Below are 23,114 nucleotides of genomic sequence, written 5' to 3'. Positions count from 1 at the left end.
ACAACATGGAAATAGACCCTTTGGTCCAACTCATCAATGCTGACCAGATATCCTAACTTAATCTAGTCTGATTTGCCAGCACATGGCCCATATCTATTCATATACCTGTCCAGATGCCTTTTAAATGTTGCAATTGTACTGGCCAAAAGCTTGCTGAAAGAAATAAGTTTTGAGCAGCATCTTCAAGTGGAAGAGAGGCACAAGAAGGGAATTAACAGCTGAAAGCATGGCTGCCGATGGTGGGGCAGTTAAAATCAGGGATGCTCAGACTCCAGACCGGGTGGAATGGAGAGATGTAAGAGTAGACACAAGTACAGAGGGGAAAAGGCCATGAAAACAAGACTGGAATTTCAACGCCAAGGCTTTGTTTAAACAAGAGTTAAATGCCATAACATACAAAGCTACGGGACAACTGCTAAAAACAACATGGGTTTAGAATAAATGCTTGATGACCAGTGTGGACACAATAAGCTGGACAAACTCTATGACTTTAGGGCCAATGTAAATCAGTGACCACAGGGCTGATGGGTGAATAGGACTTGGTGCTTGCTCGGGGATGGACAATAGAGTTTGGATCTTCTCCAGTCAATGGACCAGCCAGACCCATAGACCATTTGGACCAAATGCCTCTTTCTGTGCTGAATATCTCTCTCTAAATTCAGTCTTTTTTCTAGGATTCCATATGCTATCATGCAGACCTGTACAATATTCAGTTTTACTTCATTCATTCGTCTATACAGGGAATTCTCAACCTATCAACATATTCTTCCACGACTTCCTCACTTATGTTTATCTAGATTCCCCTTAAATTCATTAATGTAACTCACTTAGTACTGCAGAAGCAAAATACTTCCACATGTTAATCACTCCCCTGGTGTGGTTCAAATTTCTCTAGAATTCCTTGTTGGTTTTAGTTGTGACTATCTCATTTGTAGTGTTAGAAGTTAGAATCTAATGTGATTTGTGGGGCACCAGGACAGAAATAGATCACTTGTCGTGGTTATTTTTAAACTGTGCTTTTTAACCTTCTAGCATCAGTCTGTGGCATGCATTTTTCAGACACCAAAGCCACCTGCCAGAGTCCCGTTTCTCCATCTGAGGTGAACACATACAGCAGAAAAAGATGTAAGTTCATCATTCAGCACTGTCCAGCTATTAGTTAATGAGACCATCAGATCCCAGAATATTGATTACCGGTGAGAAAAGGTAGATAATACAGTTCCTGGACATAAAATGATCTTTCCCTGAGTTTGCATGTTCTCCCCGTGTCTGCGTGGGTTTCCTCCCCCAGTCCAAAGATGTGCAGGTCAGGTGAATTGGCCATGCTAAATTGCCTATAGTGTTAGGTGCATTAGTCAGAGAGGAATGGTTCTGGGTGGGTTACTCTTCGGAGGGTTGGTGTGGACTTGTTGGGCCGAAGGGCCTTTTTCCACACTGTAGGGAATCTAATCTAATCATGCAATGCAATACTTGGAATAAAGAAGTTGACTGATGGCTTCAAAAGTAAGAGCAGAACTTGTGGTTTGTGTTGTTCCTCTTTTTTATTATTTGTGTTTGAGATATTTCTTTCACTGTGTTTATTTTTGTAGTTTTTACACTCTGTGGGAGTAGCAGTGGAGGATTTCAGGGAACCGTGTCCAGGGACACATTTCTGAACTGTGCCACCAACAGAGTACAGTGAGTGGCTTGGTTTCTCAAACGCCCCCATACTCAAACCACCCCCACTCCATGCACACCAGCTCCACTTTGATTGGAGGTCTAGTCCAGAAGAGCAACCAATTTGCTGACAAATTTAAATAAGACTTGAAATACCGATGGGTGGCCTCCTGTGGTGTTATGGCTCTGTGAAAAAGGCTCTGTCCTCACAGGAACAGTTATGTACAAGTCACTCTGCATCTCCTTTTGGTACCACGCATGATTGGAGCACGTCACATCAATCTGCTTCCAGCCCTCTGTATTTAGCCTGAGCCAGGCAGGGCTGAGTTTTCCTCAAACCCTCCTCCTGTCCATTGCCTTAATTTACCACAACTCAAACACTACGACCCAACCTTGTTTGAATATTCCAAAATTCTGAAACTCTCCTCATGAAAGTTGGTCCTCAGGTTCCTTCATAATCTTGACTGAAAGTTGAGTTTTCAAATCTCCAAGGTGCCTTTCCAGCTTCCAACGAATGCCTGCACTCCATTCAACTACGAGAACCATCACATTGATCGCGCCCTCCACCAAAGTTCAGCAAGAATTGTTGGATCTTTGCCAGGAGCAGTCATCTTCCTGATCCAGGACTTTTATGGTCAACTACCACATCCCTAATGTTAGTCAATGAGATTAACAAATTGACCAGGAGCTAGTCTTTGTATCAGATTCTGAACGGAGTTAGATAAAGTGGAAGATTAATTCAAGGGTGGAAGGGTTTGCTGTAGAATGTATATGATTAGACGGGCAGGATGGCCTGTTCCTGTGCAGTACGTTTGATGTGGCCTTCCTCATCTGAAAGTCCCATGACTCATTTTAGCCAACTACAAGGATTTACAAGAATGTTGCCAGGACTCAAGGGACTGAATTATAGGGAGAGGTTGGATAAGCTGTGTAGAGCATAGGAGACTGAGGGGGGACCTTATAGAAGTATATAAGATCATGAGAGGCATGGATAGGGTGAATGCACTCAGTCTTTTTCCCAGGGTTGGGGAATTGAGGACGAGAGGGCATCAGTTTAAGGTTAGAGGGGAACGAATAAAAGGGAACCTGTCGGGCAACTTTTTTACACAGGGTGGTACGCATATGGAATGAGCTGCCAGTGGAAGTAGTTGAGGCAGGTACATTAACAATATTTAAAAGGCATTTGGATAAATACATGGATAGGAAAGTATTAGAAGGATAGGAACCAAGTGCAGGCAAATGGGGTCAGTGTGGATGGACATTTTGGTCAGCATGGACCAGCTCGGGCCCAAGGGCCTGTCTCCTTGCTGTAGGACTCTATGACTCTAGATAAGCTCTTGGAGAAACCTGTAACAACTGGACAGGTGCCATTGCAAGAAGAGATGCAGAATCTCAGCCAGTTGTCACTGGGCTTCCCTGAATTCGAGGCTGAGCTCATATGTTTCTGCCACGGCTGCTCTTATGAATGTAGAGGCCGATTCTGAACCCGCAGGCCAGTGTCCCATGGGACACAACGTTCCGGAATCAGAGAGACCCTGACGGCCGCAGCTCTGCCTCATCAGTAACTCAGCTGGATGGGCAAGTTGTCTTCATTTTTGATCGATTGTCAGTGAGCTCCTCCCAATCGTTTAACGACCAACAGAGCCACGCCTCATGGAGAGCATGAAAGTATCTGTGCAGCGTTTTTTCTCTCCTCCCCTGGAATGCTGACTGTTTGAGAAACTAGAATCTGGGCAGCAGGACATTTGGACGCAATGTCCAGTCCATCAAAGTTGGCTTTTTGCAGGGGTTTAGCCAGAGTACTTGTAGAGCTGGTTTCTAGAAGGATACTGGCATTTGTCAGACAGTGCTCCCATCGAATCTGGAGAATGCGATGGAGATGTTGCTGGTGGAATTACCCCAGTGCTGCTGATACAGAGCAAGGTGAAGAAACCTGCTCTGTAGTTGGGTGTTTGCTGCCCTGTGGACGGCTGACTTGTTAAACCCTCACTCTGTAGATTGTCGGAGACGGAGCTGGTGTAGCCAATCCATATGGAAAATCACCTACCCAATGGTAACCTTCTGGGCAGATGCGCTTCCTCAACCATTAGAATATTTATTTATGGGGGATCCAAGATGGCGGTGATCTGAGAAGATCGCACTGCAGAGCTTCACATCGCAGCACAAGCAGGACAATCTTTAACCTGCCCAACCCAGGCCATCATGATATCTTGGGAATCTGGAAAGATCGTGGATTCCCAAGAAACTTCTAAAAATTAACTTACCTGTGTTTCCAGCCGTCCAGAGATGCCTAAAAGGGAGGAGGAGCATCCGAGGCCAGGTCTGCAGTTCAGCCTGCAGCAGCCTCGGAGCCGATTACTCTCCAGGACCGGGGGTGAGCCAGCTCTTGAAATCTCGCAAAATGCTGGGGAAACAGATTGAAGAGAAGCTGGCCCCAATCTACTCATGCTGCAGAAGCATGAGCAGCAACTGGGAGACCTGGAGAAGAGGACAGATGAGGTGGAGCACAGGGTCACAGTGGTGGAAGCTGATGCCAGTTCATCCAAGGCTGAGATCCAGGCCCTGAAAATGCAGGTCCGTAATTTGTGTGACCAAGTGGATGATCTTGAGAACAGGGGCAGGAGAAAAAATATTCGGATCATAAGTCTGCCAGAGGGTAAGGAAGGTGAGTGGCCTGCGAAATTTGTTGAGGATTGGCTGCCAAAATTCCTTGACTTGAGAGGCTGGCATGAGAGGATTGAAGATAGACAGGGCTCACTGGGTTGCAGCGCGAAGATCAGGGCTGGGTCAACGTCCTCATCATTACCGGGATAAGGTGAGAGTCATGGAGGCTTTCAGAGTCCAGGGGAAGGATCCAAAGGTCCTAATTTATGAGGGCTCTAAGATCATGTTCTTTCAGGACTTCTCAGTGGCGGTGTATCCAGAAACGAAAATCTTATGACAGTGTCAAGAGAAGACTGAGGGAGCTTGGGATTCAGTACTCCTTGAGGTATCCGGCGGTGCTTCAGATCATATTAGGTGGATCCAGACATCTCTTTGATATGTTGGAGAAGGCAAGAGACTTTGTGGACAAACTAACCTAATTTGAACAATTTCAGTACATCTGAATAGTGTTGTTTGGGTATGTGTTTATCATTGTAAAAGAAACGGAGGAAGTCTGGTTGGAGCTTTTTTTTTCTTTTTTTTTCCTCTATTGATAATAATTTGTTTAAACTATGTCTGGCAGTGGTTGAGATGTACATTTTCAATTTCCAAGTTAGGATATACCAAAAGATGGATGGGGTGTTTATTCCCCTATTTTTAAAGAAACTTTTTAAATTCATATCAATATTCTATGGGGTGCTTATTCTTTTCAGCTTGTGTTTGTGGTGCGCCTCTAGCTGGGAGAACTGAAGGTGGTTGGGATGGTTAGATGCCTTCTTATGGGTAGTTGCCCCCTCCGGGCAGGGAGTGAGTTCCCCTACTCAGCTCTGTTGGCACTTTATATGTTGGTTTATTTTTTGTTATTTTTTTATCCTCAATACTTTTGTAGGTTTGTTAAATGTAGTGGTTTTAGTTTATGTAGTTTTTATATTTGGTGGATCATGTGACACTAAAGCTCAGCAGTTTGTGGTTTGGGTTCCTCCTGTCTGGAATTTAAATATTTTTGCAAAAGATTATGGCTAATGATTTGATTAAATGGTATACCTGGAATATCAAGGGAAGTCACTCACCAGTTAAGAGGAAGAAGGTACTCTTGAGTCTTAGAAAGGAGAAGGTGGATATTGCTTTGTTACAGGAGACACATTTGGATGACAAGGAGCATCTGAGATTACAGCAGAATGGCTGTGACTGAGTCTATTTTTCATCATATAATACCAGAAGTAGGGGAACAGCTATATTGGTTAGGAAAAATCTCCCATTTAAATTGTTGGAGTGTGTTAAAGACACACACAGGATGTTTGTAGTTCTTAAAGCCTTGATAAATGGGGAAGAATACGGTGTTTTAAATGTTTATTGCCCTCCAGCTCATCCCCTTAAAGTTTTGGTAGATGTTTTTTCTAAACTGATAAGTCTCAAGTCCCGGCACATCATTATAGAGAGAGATTTTAATTTTCTCATGGATCTCACAGTAGACAGGTTGCCCAATGGTCCCTCGATACCCTCTGTACAAACTAAACAGTTAGTGGGTCTGTGTGTGGAGTTAGGGTTGGTGGACGTCTGGAGGTGTCTCCACCCTACAGGCAGGGATTTTACATTTTTCTCCAATTCGCACAGATGTCACATGAGGATTGATTTTTTTTCTGACCCCTGCAGTAGGTTTGAGATACTGGCAAATGGATCCCTTTATCCTCAAGGATAATAAGTTTGTGGAGTATTTCTCTTGGGAATTTTGGGTGTTCCTAGATATCAACATAGGCTCCGTTGATAGCTCATCCATTTTCTGGGAAACTGCGAAAGCTTATGCGAGGGGGTTAGTTATTTCATATTCCACCAACAGGAAGCGGCAGACCTTTCTCAATGCCCCTTTATCAGAGCAAGAAGTGCAGGAAGCTGTGAGGCAGCTTCAGAGTGGAAAGATGCCTGGTCCTGACGGACTTCCCAGTGAATTCTGTCAAGAATTTATAAGTATACTGTCTGGCCCGATGCTCAATATGTTTAATGATTCATACTGTCATGATTGTCTCCCACCATCTCTGAGAGAAGCCAATATTTCACTTATCCTTAAAAAAAGAGAAGGACCTGGAAGACTGTGCTTCATACAGGCCCATCTCGCTCTTAAATGTTGACTTTAAAATCCTCTCTAAGACTCTCGCATTAAGGCTGGAGACTGCGTTACCTTCTATTATTAAAGAGGATCAGATGGGCTTTATAAAGGGTTGCAAATCCTCCAATAATGTTAGGAGGCAGCTTAATGTAATTCAAGCCTGCCAACAGCAGTCAGTACAGGGATTGGTGATTTCTTTAGATGCAGAGAAGGTATTTGACTGAGTTGAGTGTCCATACCTTTTCTATACTCTAGAGCGGTTTGGTTTGGGCAAAGTCTTCATAAGATGGGTAAAGGTTCTCTACGTTGTACCTCTCACAGCGGTCATCACCAACGGGGTATGATCAAGCAATTTTAATATTTTTAGGGACAGGGGGCAGGGCTGCCCCCTTTCGCCATTGCTTTTTACGTTGGTGATTGAACCATTGGCGGTGGCCATTCATGGGGATCTCAATACATCAACTCCAGAAGTGGGGTCAAAATTCCATAAGATTTTGTTGTATGCAGACAATGTCCTAATTTTTTTGACAAATCCAGCAGTTTCAGTGCCTCGCCTGATACAATGTATTCACGCGTTTGGCGCTTTTTCAGGGTATAAGATTAACTTTGCTAAATCAGAGGCTATGCCTACAGGTGGTCTTACGAGGGAGCTAGCTGTTGAGGGCTACTATAGATTCCCATTTAGGTGGTCATAGAGGGGTTTTGTGTATTTGGGCATATTCATTACTCCAGTTCTGAGTTGGCTACTCAAAGACAATTTTATTCAATGATTTGGAAAAATTAAACAAGATCTTCAAAGATGGGAGGCACTTCTAATCTCGTGGTTGGGTTGGATAGCGCTTAATAAGATAATTGTCTCCCACCATCTCTTTTGCTATACCCTATACGGATGCTCCCCCGATTTTCAGTCAGGAAACACTCAGGAGGCTGAACGGCTGGTTCGGCTCCTTTTTTGGCATCGTAAGCGACCCCTCATTAAATTAGCCAAACTGTAGTTGCCTCATAGATTGGGGGAGTGGACCTCCAGACATTAAATATTACCAATTAAGCTTGCTTTTGTCCTACGTGAGAAATTGGATTTGTGGAGATCCTCTTTCAATATGGCTAGATATCGAAGCCTCCCAGGCATGGTGCCCCCTTACCAGTTTGCTGTTTTTGGACAAGATGAGGACAGTTAGGGGATATTGCCATAACCCAATAATCATCAATACTGTTAAAGCATGGAGGACAATTCAGCAGAGGGAAGGCAATATTGGCAAAACATCTTTGTTTACACCTTTAGTGGGTATGCCAAGTTTTCAACCAGGTATGATAGATTCAGGAGTTAAACGTTGGGCATCTAGGGGTGTGTCATGCATGGGCGATTTATTTGAGGGAGATGTAATGATGTCCTTCGATCAGTTAGTACGGAAGTACGAGTTATCTAATAGAGACCTCTTTAGTTTTTTTTTCAAGTTAGGGATTTTATTCAAAAACAGACCACACTTTTGACTGATCCCTGCAAATCTGACATGGACGGGGGAGGTGCTAAGGGCTAAGAATACACTCTCTGTCAGTACTTTATATCATCAATTGAGGGGTGCCACCCCAGATAAGTCTGATCGACTCTGCAAGATGTGGGAAAGAGAGGTCGGTGTTGAAATCTCCTCAGAGGCATGAGAGAATATTTGGGAGAATGCAAGGAAGGTATCAATTTGCAATAGGACCCATGCTTTACAGTTGAAGATTCTCCACAGGGTCCACCTAGCCCCAGACCGTTTGTCAAAATTTAAACCAGGGGTATCTTCAGCTTGTCCCAAGTGCAAGGTCTGCACAGGCACTCTTACCCATTGTCTTTGGTCTTGTGATAGGCTTCAAACATATTGGAGTGCTGTAGCAGGCACAATGGAGAGGATTTTGGGTGTAAGGGTGGAGAAGGACCCTATCTCTCTCCTTTTGGGCCTGCCCACTGTATTTCCTGCAGATGTGCATAAGAAAAAACTTTTCAATATTCTCAAGTTCTGTGCAAGAAAGAATATCTTGCTAGGTTGGATATCTGAAAACCCCCCCGGGTCTGTCGGGTTGGCGGAAGATTGTTATAGAGCATATTGCCTTGGATTTTCTCATAAATATGGTCCACCACAAAACTGAGAATTTTTACAAGACATGGCAGCCCTTTTTTGAATACCTTGACACAGATTTATCTGCCACACTAACAAGGGCTTTTATATAGCCGTAACGATTGTATTTTACAAGTCCGATATCCAGGGAGGAGGAACTGTGAACGTATGAGCTGTTTGGCTGGGCTGAGTTATTACTATTTATTAGTTTGTTGTTGAATATTTATTTATTTATTTATTTTAGTGAAATAGCCAGCCTAGGTTTTTTTTTAATTCTATATTTTTCTATATATGTTTATACATTTGTACATGAAGGTGGGTTGGGGATTTTTTTTATTATTTGGGTTTTTTGTACTGTTTTGAATTGTATTGTTTTGTACTTGTAATATTAAAAAATCAATTTTTACAATAAAAATATACCCTTAAAAAAAGAATATTTATTTATGTCTAATTGATCTTGGATGTTGCTTAAGTAAGCTGCAGTTTGACAATTTTTTTTTCAATTTGTTTGAAGCCATATTGTGTTTTCTCTCCTTTATTTCAGCGGCCAATGGAGATTGTCCAAGTGCTTCGGGAATTCCATCTCAAGATTCCACTAGTTTCTCAGATGCTCCGAGAGCCAAGTGTTTAAGAGGAGGTGAGGAACCCACAATTATGTGTCTTTAAAATCTAAACCTTAAACTGGCTCAGTTTCTAATTTGGTCTCTATCAAGCCCATCTTTTCTAAACACCAGAGCTACAATATTTTAAGCAGCCTGCTCAGATGTGTTATAGCACAGGTGGGACTTGGATCCAGGCCTCCTGACTCAGAGGTAGAGACCTCATTTGTGGGATATGGACACCACTGGCTAGGCCAGCATTTATTGTCTGCACCTAATTGTCCAGAGGGCAGTTAAGAGACAATTACATTGCTGTGGGTCTGGAGTCACTTGTAGGTCAAAGACAGCAGTTTCCTTTCCTAAAGGATATTAGTGAACCAAATGGATTTTTTTTCCCCAACATTGGATTCATGGTCACCATTAGACTCTTAATTCCAGATTTTTAAATTAAATTCAAATTCCACCATCTGTCGTGATAGGATTCGAACCCTGGTCCCCGGAACATTAGCTGGGTCTCGACCATATCACTAAGTCTTCTCCACTCCAGAAGATGTTGAAATGAGTTACTCCTCCAATCAAACGCCTCTTCTCTCCCATATTTGTTTCTAATTGGCCCACTCAGTAGCAGATGCAGGAAAGAAGCAGTCCCTGATTTTTGGAGCAGTGCCAGATGAAGCCGAGGTCTGGAGCTGCTGCGGGGGTAGGTGATTGGGGCACACCAGCTGGGAGAGAAGGAGGAGGGGGAACAACAGGCTGGTTGCCGGAGAGCAGCAGGGAATAGGAGCCGTCATTGTGGTGGCGGTGGTGGTAGGAGACGTAAGAGAACAATGAGGGGCCAGGCAGATGCTCATTGTCTCCGAGACCCCAGCCCTAAAACCCATCCATCAAGCAGGCCAGAACACCTAGACTGAAAGGACGACCCATTTCCAGACATCTCTTCCATGTGGATTCTGCCAAAGCTATTTAGAGTCTGCCCCAGCAGCAATTAACCAGGATCAGCACTTTTTAAAACTGGCTTATTAACTCGGCCCAAGCCCTCAACTCCTCCCCTGGTGATTAGGATGCAAGGCCCAGTTTCTTTCTCTCTCTACCTCTGCTTCTCAACTGAAAAGAAAAACAAAAAGGGTTTTATTAGTTAGCTCTGCTGTTTGACTCTTTTTGATGGTCACGTTTTAATTAATTACTCATTTAAATGGATTCTTCTGAAATTCATCTCCACTGTTATATCAAACTTTTATCTTTGTGAAATTTGTTGATTCGCATCCCCCTTCCCCACCCTCACCCCTACCACATTTAATTGCCACCCCACCCAACCCTACTCCAACTTGAACAACTTGCTGCAGTGGGCTTCATGACAATATAACATAAAACAACTGTTCACAAAATACTTCCAGGGATCAGTGCTTTGCAGAGGACACTTCGCAAAGGAAACCCTTACCTGAGTCATTCAGCTTTGAATGTAGGGGGTGACATTGGAACTGATCCCCATCCTGAACACCTCGACCAGTCACAGGTTCTCAAAGGCACACTGAAGCAAATTTACTGACCTCCCCTTCAAATGCAGCTCACCCAATATCAGAGACATGCTGAAAGCCAATTTTGATTCCGTGGTCCATAGGAATAATGGCCTTTCCCTCTTTTTTTTTTCTCTCTCTCTGTCACTCTCTCCATGTGCATCTCTCTCACTCTTTCTCTCTCTGTGAGTCTCTCTCTTTTTGTGCCTCTCCATCTTTCTGTCCATCTTTCTTTGTCTCTGTGCGTGTCTCCCTCTATTTCTCTCACTGTGATGCTTTATCTTTGCACACTGTCCCTTAATTTTTACCATTAAGGCAATACACCCAGAATTGAAGGCCTGATCATGACTCCCCCAGTTTTCTACCCAGTGCAACCAGTCACGCATAGGTTACAAGAATGAGCGACTTGGAAAGAGCAAATCCAGCTCCTGTTGATATAATAGTTTGGGGGTGGGTACGGAAGTGTTGTGAATACATTCAGTTGGGAAACACCATCTAGCTGGCTTAAGTACAGGACAGTTTCCACTTTTGGATATGACGTCCTTTCAAAAAAATCTTTTAACAGAAGCTAAAACCAAAGATAATGAAACAAGTGCAAAACCAAATCTCCACTCCCCACCAGACATTGTTGAACAGCAAAGATTTATCCGAAGTGAACATTGTAAGAATAATAAAATGAATTTGTTTTTTGAGAATTCTAGACCTTGGATCGAGAATTCTCCTTCCAGTTTCTGAACAAAGCAGGGAGGGGTTTTCCTCTCGGCACTCACTCCTCAGTTCTCTGAAACAGATGTATCCTTTCAGGAGGAGGGGGAGCTGTCGATCAGGGAGTTCACCAATTTTTCCTGTAGGCCCATTGTGGGATGTTGGGCCAAATGGTACTGAGGCCAGAAGACCAGGATTGCGAGGGAATAAACTTTAAGCTGTAAATAAACTGTAAATAAAAGTGACAAAAAGAATGAGGGTAGAGTTATCTGGAGTGGACTGACAAAAGGGTTCAGCAGCAAAGACAGTGGATGCAAAAATAGCAGGCGTTTAAGAAAGTAGTTCATGATTCACAGCAAAGATATATCCTGATGAGAAAGAAAGATTGTAAGAAGGGGAAAGCTAACCTTAGTTTATTAAGGCATGTAACAGTAGCATAAAATTTAAAGAAAAAAAATCATCCAATGTGGCAGAGATTAGTGCTAAAGTCCAAGAATTGGAAAGCTTTCTAAACCAACAAAAACAGACCTAAAAAAAGGAGAAAATAAACTTTGGGGATAAAAAAGCAAATAATAACAAGTCAGACAGCAAAAGCTTCTTTAATGGATAAGAAAGAAGATAAAAGCCCAAAGTGAACATGGGTATCAGTAATCTTTTGGCCGGTCACAAAACTTCCTCTGTTTGGTTGCCTGAGAGGCACTTTCGGAAAAGTGAGATGCTCTTTCCCATTGTCTCATCACTATCTCACCCTATTCCTGTGTTGTCCCAGTTATGTCCATGAGCAGAAGCACTGGAAATCTTGGGGCAACATTGTGATGATGGAGCCCTGACATAATGGATCCAGATTCCCATTTCTTTGCTGATTGGCTTAAAAAAACTGAATATTCCTGAGATGCTACCATGAGGAAAATATTTCACTTCTAGTAAATTATCATTGAAATTGAATTTTAAAACTTTCCCCTCACTTCTTGGATCCTTGTTTGTTTAATCCTACAGCAGGGACCTCTCACCACTAAGTGTAGGTGTGAAGTGTACTGAACTCTTTGGCTTGTCTTCCCATAAACACTGCCCTTGCCCAGGCTTGATGGTCTGAATGGCCTACTTCTACTGCTATGCCTTATAATCCTATAAGGTAATGATGTTCGTTTCATGAGGCAATAGGTCAGTGTACCTCCATCTGCATCATAACGCTTCTGCCATTCTGATTCAGCAGTTTTCAAATTCTGTACTGCCCCAGAACTAGAAATACGTACCAATGCATTTGATTATAATTTTAGATGAAGAGAATCTACCTCCTTCTCCAGAACATTCCAACAATTCAGCGGACATCTTGTCTCCAACCATCTACCTTTCGGACATCAACCATCTGAAGGAACTGAAAAACCATGTTGCCCAGATTGGATCAGACGCTTCCTTAAACTCAGGTCTGGAGAGCTGCAAACTCTTTTTGCAATATGATTGGTCAGATTAAATTTGTGTCTTCCCTTGGTCTAACCAAATTATATCCAACCAGATGGTCTTGTTCTTTGCTTGATGAGGATATTATATGGATTTGAATATTCACCTTGAATGCAGCCATTCCACTTTAAACCTAAACTGTTGTAATTTTAATTTTTAACTCATTGTCCAAAGTCTTTGGCTAATCTGTCCAATACCATCTTGTGGAGCTTATTTAGAAACATCCCTCTGAAGCTCTTTGGGATGAATCATAACACAAAAGTTCCTTTGTGATGACAAATTGTTATTGTTGATTGCACAGGAAGGCTGTTATAGCAACAAATAAACGTACCTTGGAATGTTGAAATGCGTGTTCATGCTTGTAATTGCTATAAAGTGAACTGATTGGAACTGAATCAAATATTGGCACTTGCCCTGAGATATGGAAGAAATGAGTTTTGCTCATGTCTGCCATCCAGTGTCCTATCTCAGAATGGCAATAACTAAGACAAATTTCCTCTGCCAGAGTTACAAATCAAACAACACCAGGTTATAGTCCAACAGGTTTAATTGGAAGCACTAGCTTTCGGAGCATCACTCCTTCATCAGGTGGTTGTGGAGTGCACATTTGTAAGACACAGGATTTATAGCAAAGTTTACAGTGTGATGTAACTGAAATTATACATTGAAAAATACCTTGATTATTTGTTAAGTCTCTCATCTGTTAGAATGACCATGATAGTTTCACTTCTTTCACATGTAAACCACAAAACCTTTTTTTTAAAAGTTACATTCTCAGGTTAACTGTAACAATTGGTGTCAGCGCAGATAAGATGTTGAAGGTGTTAGCCCCCGGTGTTCCCTGTAATCCATGAATCCCTGAGTTCATGTTCCCTGAATCCATGTAAGACTCTGTTAAATCACTTTTTAGATTAGAATCAGTCTAAACATTATGGCACAGACAGGGATTTGTAACTTTGTACACACCAGTCCAAAACTGGCATCTCCAAATCATTCCTCTGCCAGGGAATTAAACTGGGGTTTGGATCATCAAGCAGAAGGGAGATATAAGAAAAGTAAGTTGAAATGTGAAAAGAAAATTAACCATTAGGAATGAGGTTTGTAGTCTCTGCATTTCATATTTGCTTTGTTTCAGTCAAAGGTGATGAATCGATCATGAACAGTCCGGCTGTCAGTTCTGCTGGTTTCCAGTTTTTCCCATCATATGCAGTACCACAGCAAGTCGTCAAGGTGCCTGTCAATGGAGCTGTACATTCAAGAGCCTCCACCTGCTTTTTAGGTCAGTCTCCAAAACTGTGCTTTTGCTGCCACTTCTATTGTTGCTGAACAAAAAGACCTTAGAGTCCAGGTTCATAGTTTCTTGAAAGTAGGAGTTGCAGGTAGACAGGGTAGTGAAGAAGGCATTTGGTACTGAATCAAAAGGATCCCTACAGGGTGGAAACAGGCTACTCAGTCCAACAAGTCCACAAAGACCCCCCCAAACAGCATTGCACTCAGACCCGTTCACCTACCCCATCCCTATAACTCTGCATTTCCCACACAGGCATGGGGAGAATGTGCAAACTCCACACAGGCAGTCACCTGAGGGTGGAATTGAATCCGGGTCCCTGGTGCTGTGAGGCAGCAGTGCTAACCACTGAGCCATCATGCCCCCTTTATTAGTCAGTGCATTGAATATAGGAGTTGAGATGTCATACCACAGCTGTACAGGATTTTGGTTAGGCCACTTTGGAATAATGTGTTCAATTCTGGTCTCCCTGCTATAGGAAAGATGTTGTGAAATTTGAAAGGGTTCAGAAAAGATTTACAATGATGTTGCCAGGGTTGGAGTGTTTGAGCTATAGGGAGAGGCTAAATAGGCTGGAGCTATTTCTCCTGGAGCATCCGAGGCTGAGGGATGACCTTATAGAGATTTTTAAAATCATGAGAGACATAGGGTGAATATTCAAGGTCTTTTCCCCAGGAAGGAGAGTTTATATGGAAGCACTAGCTTTCGAACTGCTGCTTCTTCATCAGGTGGTTGTGAAGCAGGACCATAAGACACAGAATTTATAGCAAAAGATTACAGTCTCATACAGCTGAAATGATATAATGAACAAACCTAGACTGTTAAGTCTTTCGTCTTTTGGAATGGGTTTGCTGGTTTCGGTTTTTTAATATGTAAATCCCAGAACTTCTTTTAAGTCACATTCTCAAGATAACTTAAGGTTTTATAAAAAAAGATGACATCTCAACTCAGACAATGTCTTAAAGGAGTGAGGTTAGAGTCTGTCTGTATCCCAATCTTGAGTCCGACTGTTTCTATTTCCAAAGTAGGAATTTACAAAATATTACATCGATTCTGCATTTTTTGAGCAAAATAGAATGTATCTGCAAAAATAATTCTGAAAATACAAATTTACCCCATAAACTTATGTGTATGTGCGTATGCAGGAGGAACAGAGTGAGTGTATGCATGTGACTGTGTGAGTGGAAGTGCCAATAAGAGAGTATGCACGTGTGTGCAAGCTTGGTAAACTGTGTGTGTGATTGTGATGGGGTATGTGTACGTGATTGAGAGAGTGTATAATGCAGTGGGGTCACCTGTAGTGTGGCATGAACCCAAGATCCTGGTTGAGACCCATGAGGTTCTGCCTCTCCATGCTGGATCTTTTCCAAGGATGTACATGTATTTGGAAAAGCAAGGACTGATTCGGGATAGTCAACATAGCTTTGTGCGTGGGAAATCATATCTCAAAAACTTGATTGAGTTTGTTGAAGAAGTATCAAAGAGGATCGATGAGGGCAGAGCAGTAGATGTGATTTATATGAACGTTCAACAAGGCGTTCAACAAGGTTCCCCATGGGAGACTGATTAGCAAGTTTAGATCTCATGGAGTACAGGGAGAACTAGCCATTTGAATACAGAACTGGCTCAAAGGTAGAAAACAGAGGGTGGTGGTGAAGGGTTGTTTTTCAGACTGGAGCCCTGTGACCAGTGGAGTGCCACAAGGATAGGTACTGGGTCCACTACTTTTTGTCATTTATATAAGTGATTTGGACGTGAGCATAAGAGGTATAGTTAGTAAGTTTGCAGATGACACCAAAATTGGAGGTGTAGTGGACAGCGAAGAAGGTTACCTCAGATTACCTCAATTTTGACAGCGTGGTGAGGAGAGAAGGAGGAGTGAAGCGAGGGCTGCTGGGAAGGGTAACTTTTCCCACTTAAAAAGGCACTTACCTCGGGAGTCGGGTCTCCATTTTGATAGCGCAGTTAGAAGAGAAGGTGGAGTGAAGCAAGGGCTGCCGGGAGGGTAAGGGCTTAATTTATATTTGGGCAGTGGCTAAACCCGAGATACAATATGTGTAGTATCTTCCACCTGCCCCTCTCCCCTAACTGGAAGAAAAAGACTCAGTAAGGTAAGGCTTTTATTTTTTCTTTATCTTTCTTTTTCATATATTTAAGTGCATTGTTTGGTTTTAGTTAGTTCATATAAAGCTAAGCTTACAATGGCAGGGGACCTCAAACTCATGGCATGTGCCTCTTGCTTGATGTAGGAACTTAGGAACGTGTCTGACACTCCTGACTCTTACACTTGCAAGAAGTGTGTCCAGCTGCAGCTCTTGTTTGACCGCATGATGGCTTTGGAGCTGGGGATGGACTCACTGTGGAGCATTCGCGATGCTGAGGAGGTCGTGGAAAGCACGTTTAGTGAACTGGTCACACCGCAGGTTAGAATTGCTGAGGGAGACAGTGAATGGGTGACCAAAAGACAGAAAAAGAGTAGGAAGGCAGTGCAGGTGTCCCCTGTGGCCATCTCCCTCCAAAATAGGTATACCGTTTTGGATACTGTTGGGGGAGATGGCTCACCTGGGGAGGGAAGCAGTTGCCAAGATCGTGGCACTGTGGTGGGCACTGCTGTTTAGAAGGGCAGGAAAAAGATTCGGAGGGCCATAGTCATAGGGGATTCTATTCTGAGGGGAGTAGATAGGTAGTTCTGTGGCCAAATTTCAGGGTACATGTTGCAGCTGTACAGGACATTGGTTAGACCACTGTTGGAATATTGCATGAACTCTGGTCTCCTTCCTATCGGAAAGACATTGTGAAACTTGAAAGGGTTCAGAAAAGATTTACAAGGATGTTGCCAGGGTTGGAGGATTTGAGCTCTCGGGAGAGGCTGAACAGGCTGGGGCTGTTTTCCATGGAGCATCGGAGGCTGAGGGGTGACCTTATAGAGGTTTACAAAATTATGAGGGGCATAGATAGGATAAATAGACAAAGTCTTTTCCCTGGGGTGGGGGAGTCCAGAACTGGAGGGCATAGGTTTAGGATGAGAGGGGAAAGATATAAAAGAGACCTAAGGTGCAACCTTTTCACATAGAGGGTGGTACATGTATGGAATGTGCTGCCAGAGGAAATGGTGGAGGCTGGTACAATTGCAGCATTTGAATGGGTATATGAATAGGAAGGGTTTGGAGGGATATGGGCCGGGTACTAGCTGGGTTGGGATATCTGGTTGGCATGGACGGGTTGGACCGAAGGATCTGTTTCCATGCTGTATATCTCTGACTCTATGACTCTTTGTCCTGAAGCCAATTCCCCATTGATGAATAGCCCCGCTCTTGCCCACTTTTGTTTTTAATCAACCTGTTCAGAAGTGCCATGATACATATTAAAAATCCACCACAGGGCTGTGGGTTTGGAGTCACAGATGATGTTGCAGTATTTCCCTTGTTGGAGGGTTTGAGCTATAGCGAAGGCGGAATACGCTGGGACTGTTTTCCCTGGAACGTCGGAGGCTGAGGATATTTATAAAATCATGAGGTACATGGATGGGGTAAATAGACAAGATCGTTTCCCTGGGGTGGGGGAGTCCAGAACTAGAGGGCATAGGTTTAGGGTGAGAAGGGAAAGATTTAAAAGGGACCTGAGGTGCAACGTTTTCACGCAGAGGATGGTGCATGTATGGAATAAACTACCAGAGGAAGTGGTGGATGCTGGTACAATTACAGCATTTAAAAGGCATCTGGATGGGTATACGAATAGGAAGTGTTTAGAGAGATATGGGCCAAATGCTGGGAAATGTGATTAAATTAATTTAGGATATCAGGTCAGTATAGATGAGTTGGACCAAAGGGTCTGTTTCCGTGCTGTACATCTCTATGACTTGTGAAAATCAATGATAATTTCATGTTGCCTGACTAGCTTTCAATTCCAGATTTTTGTAAGGTAATCAAATATGTTAATTGAATCTAAATGCCATCATCTACAGTTGGATTTGAACTCAAGACTGCAGGACATTACTCCAGGCCTCTCATCTGGTGGTATATGGTAATGTTACTGCATTAGTCATCTAAAGGGAATGGCACAGGATAAGGGAGTGGGGCCAAATAAATCAAGACATCTGATTCTAGGGCAGAAAGAAAAGAACTAAGATTACGAGTGATGTTCCCAAGGAGCTTGCGTTGGAGGTTCTCTCAGAAACTGTACATGTGAGTTATCTGGAATATGAAATCTCAAGTGTTATTAAACTGCTGAAACATATATAGACCCTGTTCATTGCTATCTCTGTGTATCTAATTTTGTTATTACCCAATGTTGATGTGTTATCACTTATACAAGAGCAATTCTTGAAAGAAAAGGGAAGTTTTGTTATCACCTGTGGAGTGATACCCCTTTAACTGCACAACATACAGATGAATCATGTACCTGGATATTATCACATGACCACAGTATTAGGTTCTCTGTACTGTAGCACTCTAGGCAAAAGCTGTGTCTAGAAATTATTCTGTACAATAGACATTAGTTTAATTGTAAATAAACCCATCAGAGATCTTCAAGTAAATAGAATCAGGATAGCACATTTGTGTTAAGTTTAGATAACTCAAGAATATCATTCCATGGTTTACTGCTGAGATTTGCTGATGGGTGAGAGGTGGGATGGGGTACAAAGATGAAAGAAAATATAAGTAAAATAAATTTACTTTGTTAAATTTGAGTTTCAAGTGGAGCCAAAGAAGCTGTTGGCATGTAGATAGGCAAGTTGATAAAGGTGACTGTTGTATGCCCTGTGATGCCAACCATTACCAACTTGTGTTTGAGGTACGTTACTGCCATCAACCTCTTTACTTGACTGGATTGATGGGCTTCATTGGTTTACAGTGGTAGAAGAAAGCTACTAGTGAGTTGCAATGTGAATAGGCTGTTATTGTAAACAGGGTGTAACTTTTTGCACGATAGCATCAGGTACAAGTTACACTAGTGAAATAGATGTTGCTACAAAGACTGTGGGGAGACCTAGGATATCAGATCTGATCTCTTCGAGATGCCAAAGTGTTCTGCCTTTCCCTGCACAAGTCCTTAGACATCATCAGATTCAATGGAGCTTAATGCAGTCCCCAACGTTAACCTCCCAGAACCATTTACATTTACAACAACAATCATATATGTAGCTAAGATTCTGGAGATCAGAATCCAGGCTCCATATTTGAGGTATAAAAGGTGAACTTGGATAGATGTAGAAAGCAGAGTCTGTTTTGAGTATTACATTATTTCCTTTTCAACTCCTTCCTTGTCTGAGGGATGGTAAGCAATGAACAAAAATTTAGGATAATCACAAAGAGTTACGGGTAAGACTTACAAAAATTCTTATAGACAAGGTGATTATATGTTGAACTCTCTGGGACCATTATTGAAACAGAATCAAGAAATACTTTTAAAAGTAATTCATGCAGTTCATTAAGAAGGGGAATATGAAAAGTTAATGGGAGACTTCTGGAAATTGGGATGAGAGCAGATGGTCTGCTTTGTTATTGCAATATTCTAACATTCTCCAAATTACTGACTGTGTCCAGTATCATGTGCTGTTTTGTTTCCTTCAGTTCAAACTAGTGGTAGGTGCATGCTCATTAGATGTTATCAGGCTTGTATTATATCATCACTTTGTGTTGGTAATCTATTTGATCATCTAATTCAACTGGTTTGCAATGTGGAGTGATACCAACAGTGTGGGTTCAATTCCTGTAGTATCTGAGGTTACCACGAAAGAGTCCCTTCACATCCTCTCCTATTACTGAGGTGTGATAACCCCCAGGTTAAACCACTGCTTACTGAGAGAATGGGACTGTGGTGACTTTACTTTTACTCATCTAATGGAATGACTTATTGGTCTGGATAGCTTTTTGTGTTACTGACATTTACACGTTGCTGAGCCATCTTAGCACTTCCTACACTTACCACATCTTTGGCACATTGTGGCTCAGTGGAGATTTGCAATGATTTAATCTCACTTGGACATCAGACTGCTACATTGCTGCTAACGCCCTTGCACATCCTGGTGAGTGAGCGCTGTCTTCTGTAAGGTGTTTCTTTACTAAGGAAATATGTAGGCTGTTCACATTATACAAGATGACTGTTTATACAATGGAACACATACTTGAAAATTAACTTGTAAAATATTTTTGATTTCCAGTTCTAAATGAGAGCTTGGCAACTCTTGAGATTACAACACCACTATCGACATCGCCTCTGCATTCACCACGTGAGTAGTTTTCAGTTCTTATTGAAGAGGAGTCCAAAAGGCTAGTGGGGATCAGATAGGATGGTGGTGTTGAGGTTATCATCAAGTTAACCATGATGTTATTAAATGGCAGAACAAGCCATTTTTACAGTAATTTTTACAAGCTGAGTTATGTATTCCTGCTCATAATTAGTATGCTCATCTTTAACAACAGGAGAAAGCAGAAAACTTAGTGTGAACTAGCCTGAGTCCCACCATTTCAGCGCGCCTGTTTGTAGCTCATCTGGTGCAAGTTGTAGCTGTATTAAGTTTTTTGAGGCTTTAACTCGAACAGCCTTTGTATCCTTTTGTAAAAAGCAAGGAAAATGATAAATTTGACCTAGATGTTTGGCTGGTTGTGCCACAGACGAAATAGTGGGATTTGATCAATCAAAATATGACCATGTCTGAGAAAATTTAAAACCACAGAACAATGTGCAATTAAATTGGCCCTTAAACTACAGATATCCCAAAGCACTTTGCAGTCAATAATTTTCGATGTGTAGCCAATGTTATAATTTGGGCATATCTGCAAGTCACACGACACACTCAACAATGAGATAAATACCTAAACAATGCCTCAAGCCTCATTCTGGGGATATTTCAATTTCTACTGAAACATTTTATTATTAGGGCTACCAGCTCAGTTTATCTAATGCTCCCCGCGTAAATGCTGGTAGACGGTTGGAATTGACTTTGTAATGCAGCCACAAATAAAGCAGTAGGTTGGTGGGGGATGGCCTTGGACATCAGGAAATCCCAACCAGTTTCTTTGTTGAATAGTGGGTGGGATTTATTTTGAAATATATTTCAATTTGAGTTGGCAGAGAAGCTCCCAGGCTAATGTTTCATGCCAATGTTGGCACTTGTGACAATGCAGCTTACCAGCATTACTACACTGAAGCATCAGCTGAGCGAAGTCACTGGAGAGGTGTTAGATCATTCTGCACAAAACAAGTCCTATGGGTATAGCAGTGGACTTCTAAAAATCACCATCGTCACTATCATAAAACCTAAGAACTCATTACCTTCACAGCAGTTTGCCTGAGATTGGGAATTTAGCACGTCTGAAGTAGGAGCTAATTAACTATGATGCGGACAGAATGTGATACCACCCTTCATCCAGATATCATTTGCGGTGCAGAGATCAGGAACATATTGGCCTTTCATTGTGGTATTTCTTCAACCTTCTCTTGCTGCTATTCTCAAGTGGCTTGCTGATTAAAAATTACTGATGACATCAGCTCGTCAAATTAAGATTTCAAACTGAAGGTTTAACTGAGTGAAAAGTGGTCTCTGGTATCTTACCTCCATGTGTTCTGTCTTTCAGGGAGCTCAATACCGGAATCAACTCCCAAGAATATTCCAGTGGACCCATGGAGTGCTTTAGCTCTTACTGTGAACACAGACTCTCAGACTGCCAGTCCTGAAGTCAGTCCAACTGGTCCAGGCTTCTCCAGTCCTCAATCTGTCAATGTTCATAGCTCACCAGAGTCCGTGACCAATGCTCAGCCTGTGGATAGTCCAACCTCTCCAGTCTCTTTGGACAGTGAGAGACTAGGTATGTTACACTGAGATCTAATCAGTTACCAATCAAGTTGGCATTAGCTTGATTGATGCTGCGAGGGGTGAGAAGATTTAGCTAAAGATCAGTTATGCAGCAAAGTGGAAAGCCAGCCTGCAATCTCAAATGGAAGAAGGATACAATTCTGAGCCCTCTATTTAGTTGAGCTGCCAGGTTTAGCCACATATGATAACAGCAGGAAGACAAAGGGATTGGGTTGCAGGATGAATGAAGTTACTCTGGTTATTCATGGCATTCGAAATACTTTTGAAATAAGTAATCTGGATGGAGACCTGGGAGGAAATTGGGAATCATCAAGTATTATAGACTATTGGCAAATTGTCCAGTTTTCTCCTTTATTGCACAGCTGGCTATTCCATATCAAAATATTTGAGGCTGGATTGATTTTCATGCACACTGTATTGTCAAAGTTACATAAGAAAGGCCACTCTGCCTTGCTCCGCTTTTCATTAAGACCATGGTGGATCATATTTTCAACCTCAACTCCAGATTCTTGCGTAACTTTCTATCAAAGTTATAAAGATGTCATATTTAATTCTCAGTTGCAACATAAATGAGACCATTTTCATGGAAAAAAACCATAAGACACTCGTTTTAATCTGGTTTGGTTCCACAAATTTTCAGATTGGTTCTGCTTTCATGCAATGGTTGCATTCTTGTGCAACCTGCATTATAGAAAAATCGTGCTTTAGAAACAATGCTTAAAGCATGAGCAATGTAATTGCTTTACAGTCAACACACATTTTAAAAGTTCGTGCTTTAGAAAGTGTCTCCAGTTCGTCAATCGAGTTACAGTGAATTCGCATTAAGGAAACGTGCGTTGTACCAGAATAAACAGTAATTCACTTCCTCAGTTCTCTCCCCAAGCCCAGCAGAGGCCTATTTCTGTCTGGGATGGAATTGTCCACAACACTGGGAAATTGAACCGAAGGATGCATTCAGGCAACTTGGCTCTTGGTCAAATTTTCCAGAGTTCAATGGATTCGGGGTCGGTTCCTGAGGATTGGAGGGTGGCTAATGTTATACCATTTTTTAAGAAAGGTGGGTGAGAGAAAGCAGGAAATTATAGACCAGTTAGTCTGACCTCAGTGGTGGGAAAGATGCTGGAGTCTATTATAAAGGATGAAATTACTGCACATCTGGATAGTAGTAACAGGATAGGACAGAGTCAGCATGGATTTATGAAGGGGAAACCATGCTTGACTAATCTTCT

The 23,114-nt window shown here is 42.2% G+C and overlaps 1 protein-coding gene across 1 annotated transcript in view; it reads left to right on the top strand.

Moving 5' to 3' along the window:
* The window catches only part of ciita (class II, major histocompatibility complex, transactivator), an 86,221-nt gene that overhangs the window by 44,055 nt on the left and 19,052 nt on the right, over window positions 1-23,114 (top strand). The window contains exons 6-10 of the mRNA XM_043711088.1: window positions 9,047-9,139; window positions 12,598-12,744; window positions 13,914-14,057; window positions 20,230-20,298; window positions 21,647-21,877. Coding sequence (XP_043567023.1) covers window positions 9,047-9,139; window positions 12,598-12,744; window positions 13,914-14,057; window positions 20,230-20,298; window positions 21,647-21,877 — 684 coding nt within the window. The remainder of the gene's footprint in view (window positions 1-9,046; window positions 9,140-12,597; window positions 12,745-13,913; window positions 14,058-20,229; window positions 20,299-21,646; window positions 21,878-23,114) is intronic.

Source organism: Chiloscyllium plagiosum, chromosome 21 (genome assembly GCF_004010195.1).
Source record: "Chiloscyllium plagiosum isolate BGI_BamShark_2017 chromosome 21, ASM401019v2, whole genome shotgun sequence".
Classification (NCBI taxonomy): domain Eukaryota; kingdom Metazoa; phylum Chordata; class Chondrichthyes; order Orectolobiformes; family Hemiscylliidae; genus Chiloscyllium; species Chiloscyllium plagiosum.
Note: the sequence above shows the minus strand (reverse complement) of the source record. Positions and strands in the feature narration are given on the sequence as shown.